Source organism: Rhagoletis pomonella, unplaced genomic scaffold, assembly GCF_013731165.1.
Source record: "Rhagoletis pomonella isolate Grant_MI unplaced genomic scaffold, Rhpom_1.0 Rhpom_scaffold_00007, whole genome shotgun sequence".
NCBI classification, from domain to species: domain Eukaryota; kingdom Metazoa; phylum Arthropoda; class Insecta; order Diptera; family Tephritidae; genus Rhagoletis; species Rhagoletis pomonella.
In genome coordinates, this window is record NW_023458561.1 from 69,456,691 (window position 1) to 69,474,335 (window position 17,645).

General features: G+C 34.2%; 1 protein-coding gene across 8 annotated transcripts in view; it reads right to left on the reverse strand.

Moving 5' to 3' along the window:
* Positions 1-945: 945 nt before the first annotated feature.
* Positions 946-17,645, reverse strand: part of LOC118743450 (alaserpin-like) — a 34,339-nt gene continuing 17,639 nt past the window's right edge. The window contains exons 1-4 of one of the 8 annotated variants that reach the window (XM_036476121.1): positions 17,401-17,624; positions 13,741-14,666; positions 13,514-13,655; positions 12,874-13,287 (exon numbers count right to left, since the gene is read on the reverse strand). In XM_036476121.1, the coding sequence (XP_036332014.1) occupies positions 13,094-13,287; positions 13,514-13,655; positions 13,741-14,666; positions 17,401-17,428 (1,290 nt within the window). In that variant the 5' untranslated portion in view covers positions 17,429-17,624 and the 3' untranslated portion in view covers positions 12,874-13,093. Of the gene's footprint in view, positions 1,123-2,266; positions 2,451-5,043; positions 5,342-6,064; positions 6,210-8,073; positions 8,253-12,873; positions 13,288-13,513; positions 13,656-13,740; positions 14,667-17,400; positions 17,625-17,645 lie in introns of those variants that run through there. The other 7 variants (XM_036476125.1, XM_036476119.1, XM_036476120.1 and 4 more) reach the window with 7 other exon arrangements.

The following is a 17,645-nucleotide window of genomic DNA, read 5'->3' on the forward strand; positions in this document are numbered from 1 at the left end:
CCTGATATCAGAGAGCGAAACTATGTACGCAGTTTTACTATAATTTGCCCATAATTTCGCGAATATATTAATTTTTTTGTGTGTAAAATTTAGACGATTTTTCAGGCGATTTTTAGTTGAAAGCAACAATCGCCTGGTTTAAACGGCCTTTAAACTAATCGCTTTCAATGAAGTTGGCCGGCTGCCTACTTTCGTTCAACTTTCAAATTAATTCAACTAATCGCCTGTGAAAGTTGAACCATGTAAATTCCCTATTATCTAAAAAAAACCATGTAAGTAAAAATTTGAAACTGTTTCTTTAAACATTCTGAGTATGCAGTTTTGTAGCCCATTCAATTTTATTTTAACGAAGTGCAAATTTTATGTAGCTAGGATTTACCATTGATTTTTGGCAATTTTTTGTGGAAGGTGTTGCTGATTTTCTTCATACAAAAAAATTGTCGAACATCCTTTGTTTGAAAGAAGATGCGTAAACAAAAAATTGCTAAAAATCAACGGCAAGTCCTAGCTACTTAAAATTTGCACTTTATTATACTAAACTTTAAAAAGCTGCGTACTCAAAAAAATCTGATTAAACCGCCTTGGATTAAACAGTTTCAAATTTTGATGAAAATTTGTTAAAATTCGTCGTAGAAAGAATCGGCCAATTTTTTTTCTTTTGGCCGATAGTAGCCGATGCCGATGTCGATTAATCGGTCGGCCTCTTATATGAACGTCTTTATCTTTTGAATAGAATTTTCAAAAACTGTAAATTCACCGTAAAATATGTAATTTAAACTTTAAATTAAAAGAAATATACTATTGTAAATATTTAAAGTAATTGATCTCAATAACATACATACTTACCTAGGTAAGACGTCTATATTTCAATTGAAGGAATGAATTAAAATCACATAGCTAATTTTTTTTTTTTAGTTTTAAAATATTTATTAAACTTTCCGAATATTTACAGTAATGAGTTCTATTGAATCTGTAAGGCACGCCATAAACTCAAGTTTTAGTTGTTAGCGAATTGTCCCATAAAAACAATTCCATGCTTCCTGGAACGTATGATGTACACATAGGGGCGGTCAGCAATGAAACGCTTACGTCTGAACCCACTCACGGGCATTATTCGCCAAACTGAAATGTTTAAGAGCAAATTTTGGTTTAGATTTAAATGTTTTTAATCATTAATGGAATGGCCCCCCGAATGGAAGGATATGCCCACCTTCATACCAATGTATGTATGTAACAATGTGTACATATGTATGTATGCAATGCGTTTATGCATCCCGTTATTGAATGTTACATCCATATGTAGTTATTAGTAAATTTATGTTAGAATACTTTTAGGCTGTCAATAAATATGTATGATCGTCACCACAGCAAAAGAACCTAAATGCCACTTTTTTGATGGAGATAAGATGCAGTTTTACATATGTACATTAGGGTGGTCCAAAATAAGTAAAGTCGGAATAATAATGCTCTCACACCCTAGGAATGTTCTATGTCGAAAAAATATGCCAAAATTTATTATTTTGAAATAAAAAAATATTTAGAGATCGCTCAAAGTTTTCCATATATTTTATATGGGGAAAAACATCCTTTCGTACAAATTGTATGGAATTCTTGAAAATCAATATTTTTCGATTTTTTAATACTAAAGATTTTTTACTTACATATCTCCCCATTATACTTTCTGGGGGGGTTTTTGGGGGCCCAAAAAATATAGCTACTATGAAAAAATTGTTAATTAAAGAAGTGGATATTATTGGGAATTTCCTGAAGAGAAACAGAGTCTATACCATTTCAACGAAAAGTTGTTTCTTTTCTATATAAATTAAAGGGAAAACATTAAGCGCTTTGAGCGACCTCTAAATATTTTTTTAATTCAAAATAAAAATAGGGGTATATTTTTTTCGGTATAGAACAATCCTAGGGGATGAGAGCATAAACTTTCTGACTTTACCTTTTCACATGCATTTTTAAACCACCCTAATGTACATATGTTATCATGATTTAATGTTATTCAGCTGCTGTATCTTATTTGCTAAAAAGGATTAGAAATTAAAACAAAATATTATTTGCATACATATACATACATATTATGTATAAAAATACCTTTCCATTTAACATGTAAATTTATTTATTAATAATAAAATGTGAATATATTATTCATTAGATACGAAATATTGTATGCAATTTATTATATAATTTATATATGTACATTTAAAATGTTTTTTACGTAAGTATGTATTTTAATTTAAATTTATGTGTTTTTGGATTTTTTTTTTTGAATATATTCGAAGGTCATTAGCATCCCTTCCCTCAATATTGATTTGATTTTTGTCCAGCAAATAATAGAGAATTCCTTCTATTTTTTATTAAAAATACGAATGGCCTATCAGCTTTAAAAATTCTTGGTGGCAGCATAGGCGCAGCGGGTCCACTGAAGTAAGACGTCATGGCTATTAACAAATAGAAAATTTACGAAATGTGATGCAAAAAAATAACTTAAATTCTCTTATATAATAATGGGATATATTGTAATTAAAATAAATTATCATCTTACTATAAAACCTAAATTGTAGAAAATCGGTAGAAAACCTGTGGAGTTCATTATTCTTATAGATATTTCGAAAAAATTTTTTTTTATTTAGGCAACAAAATACTTTAAACGTTAGAGCCCAATCTCCGACTAACAACAAAAAAAAAACCAAAGAAAATAAGTAGTTTTTTCTAAGCGCCAATCTGTCATTAGTAGCAAATGTGAATTGAACTTCATCCATTCTTATTTTGTCTATAAATAATCCTGGACAGAAGTCACACGTTGGCATATAAAGTCTAAGTGCTATTACAACTCCGACCAAACAATTTTTAAATTTTTAAACCTATACTTCTACGATCTGTTATCTTTTTCTTCGATTTTTGTTATATTTTTCTTCGATCTTTCTACTTCTAAGATCGTTTTTACCCAATAAACATTCGGGTTGGTTAACAATTCGAAAATGATTGGAAAAGCAACCTTCGATAACTAATGTGGCCTAGTTGGCCGTTCTCTAGCAAAACAGACCCTTCGTTATCCAATGTATTTTTCATTCGTTAAGAAGAGTATTTTTTATTCGTTAAGAAGAGTAATTGTCTTATATTTCTCTTCGAAAATGAGCTGCATTCAAGGCATGATGCAAAAAAACAGCTAAAGTAATAAAACAGCCTTCTCTCTTTATTTTCTGACATTCGGTTGCCTCATAATCAAATTTTATAGGCAAATTTTCTAATAAGGCAGTATCAAAATCTTTCTCCCCGCTCTAATTACTTCACCTGGTATAATTCCAATATGGATTGAAGGTACATTCCATGATTCAATTATTGAAGGTTTTGTAAATAGCTTTTCTCCATAATTTTTTACACTCCCACCCACAGGGATATTTTTGGAAGCACGGGGAAAAGGGGAAGAATTCAATCCCCTTCAAAATGTAGCAAGGTAGCACAAAAAGGTGTTCTTAAAAGTGCATAGTAGTATTTGCTTTAATTATTTAATTATTAAACCAGCTTATTTACATCGAATATAACCTCTGATTGTTATTAAAAATAAATATTTGTACATATGTACATTAGATAGATCAGGGCGGAAAAGGATGTTTTTGGTTTGAAAATAAGCTGTGCAAAATTTTATTCGAATATAATAACTCTAAGTACTTGCTAGGGACACTAATTTTGGTACGATACGATACGATACCATATCGATACTTTTGGCATTCGATACCGATATTTTCTATTCGATAGTTTTAAAACTATATTTTTTGGAATCGAGTACCAGAACCAGGTATCGTATCGAATGCCTTAAACGCACATTACAAGGATAATGTTATTAACAATTCTTCCCGATATAAATTAGGCTTTAAAGAGCCGAAATGTGTACTGTAGTTGGGATTGCATGTGGTGGGATTTCAACCCGCGGCAGCGCTTACACAATATGTTAGTGTTTGGCCGAGCTTCTCCTCCGATTTGCCACGCGCGCCTCAAGCTCGGAACACTTTGACGACTGCAACTTCACGACGTAACGACAGCGACATCATTTTGTCGACAAATGTCGCCTTGAAGCCAGCTTCTTAAACATTTTGAAGACCTCAGCGACATAGCAAACAGCTGATTTTAAAGTTTGACATTTTGGTATATTTGTTTCACAAATTGTGTATTTTTATTTAAGTAAATAAGAAAAACATGAACAATCAAGAATATGTGATTAATTTTGCGACAATTTAATTTTGCAGCACTACATCTACTCATTGTCGCCGGCAAAATTAGAAATAGATTTAATTTGGTGACGTCGACAATTGCAGTCCTGCAGCCAAGATGTCGTGCTGTCGTCAAAATAATTGTGTCCGTAAGAACGTGTGTATTTAAAATTTGACAGATGCTGCTTGTCGCTTGCTGTCGTCAAAGTGTTCCGAGCTTTAATGTTGTGGCACAAAGGGGGTCCCCACAGTTTTATGTCGACTCTGAACGGCGATTGTACTTTTATAGGAAGCTGTTTATCATTTTGGTTCTTTGCGCACTTCTATCCACTACACCTCAGCGGCCTACATATATACCAGATCTATATTCAGATACATTTTTGAATTTTGGTAACGATATTTGAAATATCGAGTTTTTTTATTCCGATATTAATGAGTAGGCGATATTTTTAAAGCGATACTTTAAGTGAGTACAATATCGATATTTTCGGTTCGATATCGTCTACCGTGAAATATCGGGAATGTCAAGCAGTTTGTTCCTTGTTCCACTGTCGCCGCATAGTGGGCTTAGTTAAGGCTTAGTCTTTGAAGTGTCGACTAGGAAGTCGGGAAACAAAGTAGATCAAGTGAACCAACCCTTAATTAAATGTATAAATGAATCGGTTAACTACTAAAGGAAATAAGTCAGAATTTTTCCGATATGGCAAATTTGGTGGAGTTCAACATAGCCCCGTTAAACGAATCAAACTGCATTAAAATTGTCGTATCAAAAAAAATGTTGACTTAATCCCTTTCCTAATCAACCGAATCAAATATGTAAGTATGTATTTTTATTTTTACTTTATTTGCAATAATTATACTACATGAGTGACATTTCTGAAAAAGAATAATAAATACCCGAACACTTTTGTGTACTACACTTTGTCCTTTTCTATGCAACAATTGAAAATAGAGAATGCTTTGTGGTTGACTTAATGACTAACACTATGGTTTCACATAATCTCCAACAAACAATGGCAGGCGATAAGTTCCTTTGCTTATTAAATAGATAAATGGATGATCAGCGCTGAATCTGGGTGGCTGAGTGTGGGCGACGAAGCTACAGTATTGCACCATAATAGCTGAAAGTATGCAATTGGTGGTATGCATTAATTTTTTTTTTTTTTTTTTATATAAATCTTATATTTCAATGTATTAAACGATATTTGAAAATTACTTAGTTGCTATTAAGACAATAAACAATGAAATTTGGGGGATTCGATAAAATTTTTCTCAGTGGGACCCCTGATCCACGCCGTTGAAGCAAAGCGGGCAATTTTAAAGATTTTACTTATTTTTCGGTATTTTAGAGTCTAATAATTTTAATGTAGAGGGTGTTTTAAAGATTTTACTTAATTTTCGGTATTTTAGAGTCTAATAATTTTGCACATTTTTCCGCAAGGGTTGCAGCATGTGGATTTTTCGTTTTCCGTAACTTAGCTACGAATTACGAATTACGAAAATTCGAGTTCTAGAATAAGGGTGTTGGTGAAATTTATTTGTAGATAAATAAATGTAAATAATTTGGTATGTCAAAAATTTGTCGTAAAACTAACGATATATTGAATAAATTAACGATATAAATTCGTATTTATATAAAAAAAGGCTTTTAAGATGATAGTAACAATTTTTGTAATACTGAAATGCTTCCGGACCTGTATGTTAGTCGAACAAATTTTTCTCTTAATATATAGTATGTACGTATCTGTAAATCTATGTATCTCTTCCATGCATGCAAGATCTGCTTAAAATAAAAAAAAATTTTAAAAACATGTATTTATATACATACATACACACATTCATACATATTTATAAGCAGTTATGGTTTGGTAAATTGACCGGTAAAAAGCGATATTTCCGCAATATCACTATATACGATAAAAATGAATGGATGATCTACCACGAGCTCTGGCGGTGGAAGTCGGGGTAGTGACCTGCCCATAATCATGCCTGAAAAAATATTAAGTAATTGAAAATATGCTTGCGATCATTAGCTAAAAATATCGAAAAACATAACGACTACATACAGATACATATGTATATGAATATATATATATGGTCCACCAGTTATAACAAACATTTATTTGTAAACATATCAGAACAAAAACTAAATGGAAACATGTGAGAAATGATGGATGAAGACATGTATTAATATACTGTACACATTACATTATTGAAAAACTATTTACAAATTAATGCTTTGATCAAGCGATAAGCTTCGTTAAATGAGATGTTGGTACACACGGTGGAGAGAATACAGAGAATACCGCTACTCGGCTCTCAGTGATTTTGACAGAATCAGCTGTTTTGGTGACGTCATAGTATAGAAGACAGCAGTAGTGATGTGCTGAGTCAATACTTTTAAGTACCGAATACTCTCGATACTCGGTACCGAAACATTTAGGTTTCGAATAAAAGCGCACATAGGCCAAAAATATGGAAAAAACGCCTAACAAAACCCGAATGTAAGAGCCAATAGAGCTTTTTTACTGATTCAAATGAAAGATGTAGTTATATATGTCGGTTCGATGCCATAATACAGAGAAACCCTTACTTGTTTGAAGCATTTTTGTTCCAGCTGAATCAGACGATATCATTTTTGTAGGCCTGGGACAGATTCTGTAACCAGTCAACGACAATTTTCGAATCGGTATCGGTTTTGTCGACGTTTGATATCAAATATTTGTAAGTCAACAAGTGCGATATCGATCCGAAACTTGTCGCTAACTGGCTACAGAAAGGCTTCTTCATCCGTCAAAGTATTTTTCTTGAACCTTGGATCGACTAAGGTTAAAACTGATAAAATAATATTTTTCTTGTTCGATAAGTTCAAGTGTTTTAGCCGATATCATATAAATTAGTAATGAAAGTTTTTTCTAAACCTGAAATGCATATAATGGCGAGGGTTTAATGTAAATAATCGGTATCGGATACCGAAAAGGAAGTATAGGGTACCGAAATCTTTTTTAAGTTTTGGGTACCGAGTATTGGGGACAATTCAGCACATCACTAGTCGCCCTCATTCTCGCCGCTCTCAGTTGTCAACTCTACGATGACGTCACGCTAAAATTACTCTCACGAATTCTGCTGCAATCGGCGCATTCTTGTATTCTATCATTCTTGCTTGGTACATGTATGCTACATAGATACATAATAGTAGAAACAGCTTATGAAGCCATACTTCCCTCTCGCAGAAAACCATAAACCAGGTATGAATTTTGAAGAATTGAAGAAAAAATTGACACATTTCCGAAAAAAGCGGTTGACCACCACCACGGAAGACGGCATTTACAAATGAAACCTCCACCAATGAATTATTAAAAAAAAAACGTACATGGTTCTGACGTATATATATATATATATATACAAGTAATAGATTGAATTAAACCAACTTTTTTAAAAAAAAAAAAACATTACTGCAGTAACAACAATAGTAATCTTTCGTCACTTTGGATACTATTATTGACATTGTTATCGATTTATTATCGACGGTAGGGGATAAGAGAAGTTAAAAGGTACTCACGGGTCGCACAAAAATCGACGCTCCTTTCAATGCAATAAACCGTCACATATACCTTTCGAAACCTTTAGCGATATTTAATTAACGTCATCTTTAAGGCAATACGACAGGTTTTTCGATATCGCCCAAAAAACAAACCTTCAACTGTAAGTATTCGTGCTACATATGAAATTATCGTTAAAATTATGAAAACTGCAAATTTTTTATTTACTAAAAATTCCGAATGATTGAGTTAAGCCATCGACGTTCAATAAATTTAAAATGGATTATTTGAAAAAGATATTTATGAATTACATTTTTAAAATTGTTTTCAATTTCCTTCTCGGCTTTCTAAATGTTGGCGTTGGTAATTTGGCCAGCAAATAATAAGATTCGCTTTAAATTCACAACTGCGTAGATAAATGGTCTGTCGGCGTTGAAATGGCGAGGAATTTCTGGCATCCCCACCGATGTAATGCGGGTGATTATCACAGCTGTAAGGGGAATAATGCAAGAAATTTTTTGTGTCATAGATTCTTTAGCGATAAAAACAAAAAAAAAACGTAAGGACTTAAATAAACTTTGTCTTCTAAAAGTGGCGCTGAATGCTGTTGTGTGTTGTTCGTAGTGTCAATGTGAAGGAGTCTGTGTGCTTGTTTGAAATAACCGAAGCCAGATTGAAGCATGGCTTACGGGTTAAATATATAAAAAAGATCGATGGATTATTAAAGTAAAACCAAACTCTAAACTTAGGCGATTTTTGCAAACGAAAGCAGAAATGGTTAAAAACTGTTTCAAATGATTTCACTGAAGGTTAACCAAAGCAAGGAACTAATGCCTTAAAAACCCTATTTTTTGAACGCTCATCGTTTAATTTACTTATAGCATAAAAATTATTATTGGAAAAATTATAGTTCGGAAATAATGCAAACTGTTCAGATTGGGCGATTTAGCGCTAATTTGGCGTTTATTTTTTGGATATTTTGATGCGCTCAACACGAATCTGTCACTCGCCATATTTTTTGTGGTTGGGGAAAAATCCTGACGTCATGGAGCAAAACGGATTTCGTATACGTGTTCAGCGCACCAAAATAATATATTGGTAGTGAATTCCTGTCAAAAGTTCATGACATTTATTTTTGGGGCTGCTTTATCTTTAATTCGATTTGAATCGATTTAAAAATCTATCTTTTATTACGATCTGGCATCCCTAGTTGGAAAAAATACATACTTATACATATAGATACTTAAATTCCTTTTCACACTTTTCTTTCGATAGGGTTTCAACTCCTCGGCTACACATTACCACCTCGCTTACACTGCAATGCATATTTTCTTACAACCGTATTCGTTAATGTTTTCTTGGTAGTAAAAGGTGATGCATTCCCCATTTTTCACCAGGTTGTATTACGCAGAGTTGTGAAAAATTCATAAATTTTTTAATACATAGCAATTTTAATGTTAATATAAAAAATTGATGCCATAATTCTTGAAATTTAATATAAATGAAAATTTCAATGCATTAATTGAGAGGAAATAGTGCTAATGCATTTTTTTACATGAACATAAAAATTTTTAAATGAATGCTATTGCAATAATTTATTGCATTATAACACATAAACTAATTTTATATTAAAGTAAAATTTCTTTATTGACATTGAGGGTAGAATTTTGAGGTTAAAAAAAGAAAGTGGCGGAAGTTAAGGCTGGTGTCCACCCTGTCAGAGTAAATGGAATAATAGGTCAAATAGGTAAAAACACATTGTCAAATGGAACTAAAAAACGGTTTATTGATTGATTTAGATCAGAATAGGTCTTCAGTCGTGTACATGTGAGGTTATTTATACATCACTAGAAAAAAAATTAATGGTTTTTAATAATGCAAACCAGCAAAGTTACTAAAAGCTTTAATGCATCAAAATTTATTCATTAGCATTAGTTTGGATAATTTAATGAAAATAAATTTCATTAGCATTATATTTTTCAGAATTAATGCATTGAGATATGTATTTGCATTACATTTCAAAAATTAATGCATTAATTTTTTACAGTGGCATTATTGCTTTAAATGCATTAAAAAATTAATGAATTTTTCACAACTCTTGTATTACGAGTATTATAAAGTCAAAGGTTAAAAACAGGAACAGAAAATAATCATTATTTTTTTATTTTATTTTTCTTAAATCAACATGTTTTAAGTATGGCAAAAAAACGCTCGATCGCACGCAGATATGTTTTTCCAATAAAATATAAAACTAATATTTAATAATTGAGTTTAACTTTGTTCGCTGAAAAGAAAATGTTACCTGATTTTAATTTTTTCGATCAAAAATAGTGATTATTATAATGTGTTTTATTTTTTCACTCAATAGTAATGATTATTCAAAAAGCTCAAAAGCTATACAAGCGTAATTTCCGACGTATCTTTTTCAGAGGTAGCGACACCATGTTTTATAATAACACTGTGCAACAAATTTCAAAAATTTGGAGGTGATGGAAATCGGACCAACAGCATTAGATTAAGCTGGTCAAATAATGAAAAAGTAGCAAACAATTTGAAAAAGTTGGTTACCATTTCTTTTTTATCTCAATTTGTAGTTGGAGAAAAAACTTCTCAATGAGGGCGTATAATTTAAAAACACATTTTCCAAAGTTAACGGAGCGGAAAGGGAAGGGGATGTGAGTTTTTGGCATAGCTCAAAGTTGAACTGAACATTTTTTTTTATATACACATGTATGTATAAATATTTCTTAAAAATTCATAGCAACCACAAACAGTTTTAAACATTTTATAATGTATGACTTTATCGCAATATGACTGTTACGACAACTTGTGAATCACCTCATTCTGTTTTTTTTGGTAAACAAAGCTTTATGACGTAAGTTAAAATGTCAGAAACATAACTCCTTTTTATAATCACTTTGTATTTCATACATTTCGTACATGGGTGTGTATGTACGTATGTACCTATGTTCAAGTACATTTTTTTATAAAATAAGTGGGGTTTCAATAGCTTCCACTCACTTGAAAGACCTGCTAATTAAATCGCTCCTAGCTACTAAATAAGAACTCCTTTACAATTGCTCTAAGTATGTAGTACACATGCAACGATTTCAAAAATGTTAATAATTTCTACATCTTCGATGGTTGCCAATGTTCCAATCAGGGCTCGAATCGTCACATACGATATCGTACTACTCGTCATTTTTCGGATTATGACATACGTGAACGTACTCTTTGTCCCATTCAGTTTATACTGCCTGACGTATCACGTGATCTTCTTTCGTATCGTTTTCGATCCGTGAACGGATGTTACGATCCGAGTCCAGCTTTGTTTTACTCTTTCATTTTCAGTATTCTTGATATGTATTGGGGTTCGTAACTTAACCACAAAATAACAATTTTTTTTCAAAGAAAAATGGTCTGTCGGCGAAGAATTGGGGAGGCTCTTCTATAAATCCCATGAATGCGCAGCCCACCTAAATCAGACCGGGTAATGAAATAATGCCAGAGGCATTTTTTAAGAGGGTTATGTGTGCGAAATATTTTACTGTAAGTAAACGAAATGTTCGCAGTGTGTATGTGTTTGCAAATGTTTTGGCTCGTTGTGGGACCAAAAGAGTTCAGAATCAGCTTTGAACTTGAGAAAAATGGTGATCAACGTATTTTTTCCATCTCAGAGAAACAGCTATTTTATGGCCTCAACCAAACTATGTCCAAACGCTAACATTCATACCGGATAGAAGGTTAAAAATTCCACTATTTCTTCAAAAATCTTGCCATTTTATATATAAATCGACTTCAAATATATTTCTTGTCTTCGGAGAATGTCCACCTCGCGCAGAGTTTACTGAGCGTATATTTTTGTGTTCGTATGGAAAAGTAGCTTATGTCGAGTGGCTGGCTTTAGTATAATGCGGCATTCCCTTTATTCTTTAAACGACAAGGAATTTTTTGATGAGACTTAATAAGAATATCGACTTGTTAGTATCGGAACTATTTCTTGCGCGTTTATTTGCCAAAAGTTCTTTTCAACGGCTCAGCGTCATCAGTGAGTCATTCGCAATCGTATGCTGCGAATGCCGATTTGAGCTAAAGCCAGCCTTTTGACATAAGCTACTTTTCCATACGAATACAGATTTATTCTCATCCTTGCGAGCTTGTTTGCTGTATAGTCTCCATACTACTGTAATTCGATGTGAAGAGGCTGAAATACTACCGAGTCGGAGGAAAGCTTCCTTGCTCTTGTGAGTAGATCAACTTTCAATCTTACTTTTCAGCTTTGAGCTATCAGTAAAAATGCGTGTTTTTGCAGTCGAGCCTGGTCCCAAGTATTTACGGGTATTTCATTAGTTGTTCTCTGAAATTCTTTAAGAAAACCTGTGATTCCCCTATATATATACATATAATTACGGAAATGTTGTTCAGAATTTCGGTGTGATCGAACTTAAGTTCTCTCCAGGTATGAGCCGCAATCAATTTGGTTGCCTTGCACTTGACCTGAAATCTGCCGCAAAGGTCTGTTTGAATATGATTTAGTAAAATTTCTGGGACTTTGCTGGATATGATCCTCAAGGCTTCTCTGATTAGCATTACCCTACCGTGAACTCATAGAAAAGGATGGGGCGCTTAACCACTGTGCACAGCTAGTGGTTAATGCTTGGTTTCAGACTCAATATTTTTCTGATAACTTCCTTGCAGGCATAGAGATTGGTTATGGCTTTCATGGAATGGTCCCTAAGGTTTCGATTCCTGTCCAACTTGATGTCGGGAATTACAGCATGGCCTATGCATATCTAAACTTTGTAAAGAGAGTGAGCACCACTCCATTGCGAGAGGGTGCCATTTCGTTCTTGGTGGGATGGACGTTAAGTCCGCTGGAGAGCAGAATATCTCAATGTAATGTCTCGTCTCCCTTTCGCCAGAAAAGAAGTTTTGAATAATGTTTGGCTTATTGCATAATAAATTGATTAGTAAAAGTGTTTCTATGATTATCAAGATTCAGATTGTTAATAATAGATTTTATTTGTTTGTGTGGTATTCCATTTTTTTTTATCTAACCTTTAAAGGCTCTTCAGACTGGGTCCGCAAACGCAATAAATAATATCACAATAGCTGTATCACTCTACATCCCTCCTTGCTACGCGCGGCTTGTTAGTGGAAATTAGCCCAAATGGACGCAAATGCTTACGTTCCTCTAAAAATTTCTTGCTTTCTAATTTTTATTTTATTTTTCCTAGTGTTTTTTCCAACTTTACGAGATAAATTACAACAATGTGAAAGCATGACAAGTACAACAGTAACTACTACATAAATTAAATGAGCCCAAGTTTTTCACAATTCATCATGCTTTTCGGATGCGACCGCAGCATCCAAGTTGTTCACTGTACCCAAAAATAATGGAAATGGTGAAGTTTTCGCTCCGTGACTTATTCGTTTGATAACCGAATATAAGAATGGATGGTCGGCGTGAAATTCCGGCGTTTCGGAAAAGGACATAGCACAACGTTTTTTGCGTACAATGGCGCCTAATGAAAGAACAGAAACAGAACACACATACACACAAGTAGATAATTATTGCACTGCAGATAAATATATGTAGTATTTATGTATGAACGTAAATGTAAACAGCGATGAGTCTCTTTCAAATGAAGCAGACTTGACGATGATAGCTTAAACTTAAAAACATAAATTCATTACAAGTAACTAAACTAAAGATGTTTTAGCCAATGAAAAAAAAGGTGTCATGCTTACCGGTTGCCGCTGCGGCTTCAGTGCCTTCTTCGTTCACCTCGATGAAGGCTTTGTGCACTACTTTAGAGACCTGTAATCGCTCATTGGACTCGAGCAAATTATCGAACTCGGCCTGTCTGCTGAACATGCGCGCCATACCAAGCTGCAAAAGAGGCCGTGTGTGTTAGTGGAATTTTAAAATCAATCCGAGAAACAATTTCGCGTTAACAAAAAAAAATATTATTTACGTTTTGCAAAGCTTCATTCAGCTCGATATCATATTCGGCCTTGAATTTCGGAAACTTCACTATGACTTTCGTTGGATACAAACGCTGTGTGATCTCTGAGATATCGAAGCTCTTCAGTTTCTCGTGCAGACTGGCCAGGCCAGTGCGGGAGTTGGGTAATATAACCAGCATGGAGAGATCGGAGTCCTTGTAGGGCATTTCGAGCACCGCTGCGTCCAGCTCTGGTATGACACCATAACCGAAAGTCTCCTTGACATTCATCATTGGCACTCTAACTGAATCGACTTCATTCAGGTAGAAATTGTCCTCTCGTGTTGCTTGCTTCGGAAACTGATACTTCCATTCACCCTTGAAATGAATTGCGTTAATCAATACTACACGTGTCTCTGCGTTCAACGCGTCCGGCGAAATGAGATTTCTAATTAGGTTATTGGTCTGGGACTCAACCCACTGGTTAATTGTGTTCGCTGCGGCAACACTACTGCGGAAGTCAATGCTGTCTGCAGAGGAAAAGAACTTGGTCGTAGCGATTTCATTAAATTTCGGGGCTATTTGGTAGCCCTGCATGACGTAAATCTTGTTGGCAATTTTCAAAATTGTACTATTTGTGTAGGTGGCCAAGACGTTGTGAAAGGTGTCTGCTATGACAGACACATCGCTCGATGGCAGGCCCAGTCCGCGGTCAAGTTCGGCCGCAGTTTCACCGGTAGCCCCTATGCGTGCCATAGCCACGCATGTCTGTATCGAGAAGGGTGAATATATAATATTCTTCTGGGGCTCTCTGTGATACATGAAATTGAACAAATTGATCGCGAATTGCGCTGACTTACGGGCGAATTCATGTTGCACTGAGAGTTGACCAGCGTTCGACATATTTGCTGTTGTTGAGTGAGTAGAGAGAGTTAGAATGACTGCGAGAAGGGTAACTGCAATGAGAATAGATAAGTTTTATTAGCAAGACTCATAAAAGTAGCCGAATTTATAGATAGTACGTATAAAAAGGTATTCTATGTAACCTTGGATCTCAAACGGTGGGATGACATTTCAACATTTGGCAGACTTCGGTTAAGCAGATTTTGATATTACCTGCAGAGCTGGGTCAGAACCGGCCTCATCCTCTGTACCGGTCTCAGGAAGTATTGATGGTTAATTGGTTGGAGGTGAAATCGTCCGCAGGGAAAAGTTACGGGCGAAGTCGCCTGCGGAAGCTTTGACCGCTGACCAAGGCATGGCCACGGTGGCCAGAGTACAGAGAAGTTGATCGATAAGCATGGGTGGGAAGTTTGACTGGGCCACAAGGTGTCGGAGAAGTAGTTTGAAGAGCAACCAGGTAGGGTCTAGAGCGATCTTAATTAGAAGAAACCTTCCTATCAAAATAAACCATTGCTAGAGAGGCGCCAAAATCGTCTAATGAAGTTGCTAAATAGGCAGTGAAAACTCTGGACAGCCACTGCACTGCGAAAGTGCGGGAGGGTGCCAAATTGTAGGTGGTGCGTCCGCGAGCACGAGTCTGACCTCCATTCGAATCATATACGCCAGGGGAGATCGAAGGCAACCTGCGGTGCTGCAACCCTCATCTGCCAACGCACCAATGGAAGGTGGCGAGGGGGTTTACAATGTCAGCTTGCAGTTGGAAGTGCTTCTATTTTATCAACCTTTTCTTATTAATAACATCAATAAGAACTTTCCCTATAGCAACAATAAGAAATCTTTTTATACGAAAATTTCCTTGTTAAACAATTACATTAAGATCTTAAATACAAAAAAAAAAAAAAAAGGCATCGCCCTCAAAATCGGCAACAATATTATGCCACCTGTAAGCTACATACACACAAACATATGTATTTAAATATGTATATTCGAGGCTTTGTGTTTTTTCTTTATGAAGAAAAAGAAGCTAAAACAAATTACTTAACCCCTTCACTACCATACTATAAGCATCGCACTTAAAGAAATTTAGGTAACTTTTTCGGGTCGATATAATATCAAATAAAGCAAAGAAAATCCTTTAAAGAGAAACTATGACCTGGGATAAAATGTTCCATTGGGCTGTTTACATAACATTAATTGGGACTAAATCTCGCATATAAAGTTCTTTTTTTGCTCCTTTTGTTGTAGATATCGTTTTGATTTTTTCGCAGCTCTAACTTGCACAATGAGCTGTTCTGCAAGTAGGATAACGAATTATTTTAGTTTTAATTTTGTGTGGATATTTTCTCATAAAGAATATTTGCATTTACAACAGGCGTCAATAAAAGCTTAAAAAAACTTTGAATGCACACCAACGGGATAATATATCCCGTTTACATAGGATGCCAGTTAATTGTCATAAAAAATTATGCACTCATTAAACGAACCAAAAGTAGCTGAGTTTGAAAAGAAAATACTTATGACTACCAATGAGACATTCGGCATTTTGCCGATTTCTTTGATTTTACCTTGGGATGCATGTGTTAAGATGGTGGAACAAGTATTCTACAGAGTTACCGTAGGCGATGCTCCACAACTCAATGCGGAAGTATGCGGAATTTCAAGATTGCTCAGTAGTTATTTCCGCAGTAAAGAAAATGCCTTATAGGGGGATTTTATTTTATTTTTTTTAATAATAACACTGTATCAAAAATTTTAGTTTTGTTTTTGTTCTCAAGATCCACTTCCGTTTTCGAGATATTTGCAATTTACCGTTATATAGCTTAAAAAAGAGTGATTCCACTTAATAACATATACCTTACGAACCAATTGAACTATCTTAATACGAAATACGTCAAACGAAAGTCAATGAAATTCTCCATAAACCGCATGTACATCACTTTTCGATAGACCTAATAGTTTTTGAGAAATTAATTAATAACTCCAGATGTTTTTTGTTTTTTTTTTTTGTTGATTAATTTCTCAGAAACTATCAGGCCTTTCGAAAAGTGATGTACATGCGGTCTATGGAGAATTTCATTGACTTTAACTGACGTAATTCGTATTTCGTATTACAATTGTTCAATTGGTTCGTAAAATCTGATTTTTTTTTTTTATTTTAACTATGGTTGCCGTAAAGATGTTTCCTCTACCATATTTTTCCACAAAATGCATGCAGTAAACTGTTAGTTTTGAGTAAATTTGAAATTTGATAATTTTCAGGGTACATTTGAAGCTACAAAAATCTAACTGAATCTATCTATTTGGAACAAGGATGGGTATTTGGAGGAGATTTCCTTTTATTTTTGAATGCATCATAATTTAGTAGGGGAAAAATTTGCACGCGGCAACACTGGATGCCACATCGGGGACATTGTACCACCAAGCAGAAAATAAATTACTAAATGAACCACCTGTGGCAACTGTGAAAGTGATCAGCTGTTTCGAAGTTAGCAGGTTTTTGTAAATTTTGCGTACTCGCACTACTGTCGGTATTTGTCTCTTTGAGAGCGAACGCTGCTAAATTCTCAGAGTTTTTGCTGCTGGATAATTTTTTCTGGAGAATACGAAAACACTCCAATAGTTAAAAGTAAAGTAATGCCAACCGGCATTTTCAAATAGTCACAAATACCGAAGCAACTTGCATATTTTAATTCTTTTTCTATTAAGCAACTAACAAAATATTTTCTATTAAAGTTTGATTTTAAGTTTTTGTTCTGAAAATAATCAACTTTTTAGTGCCAAACTTACCGCTCACGAAATTCACTGATAAGAACATTTTGCACCTTATCACTATTTTCAATCTTCACTGAATCAAATTCTTTTATGCATACATACATACATATATTCTTTGCGTGTTTTAATTTACAATTATCACTAAATTTTTATTGAATAATTTACTTTGTTTTTATTCACAATTTTCACTCTCATATAGTGGGTTTTTAGGTTTTACCAAAACTGAAAGCTGTAATGCAATATCACCATTTGTTTGTTTT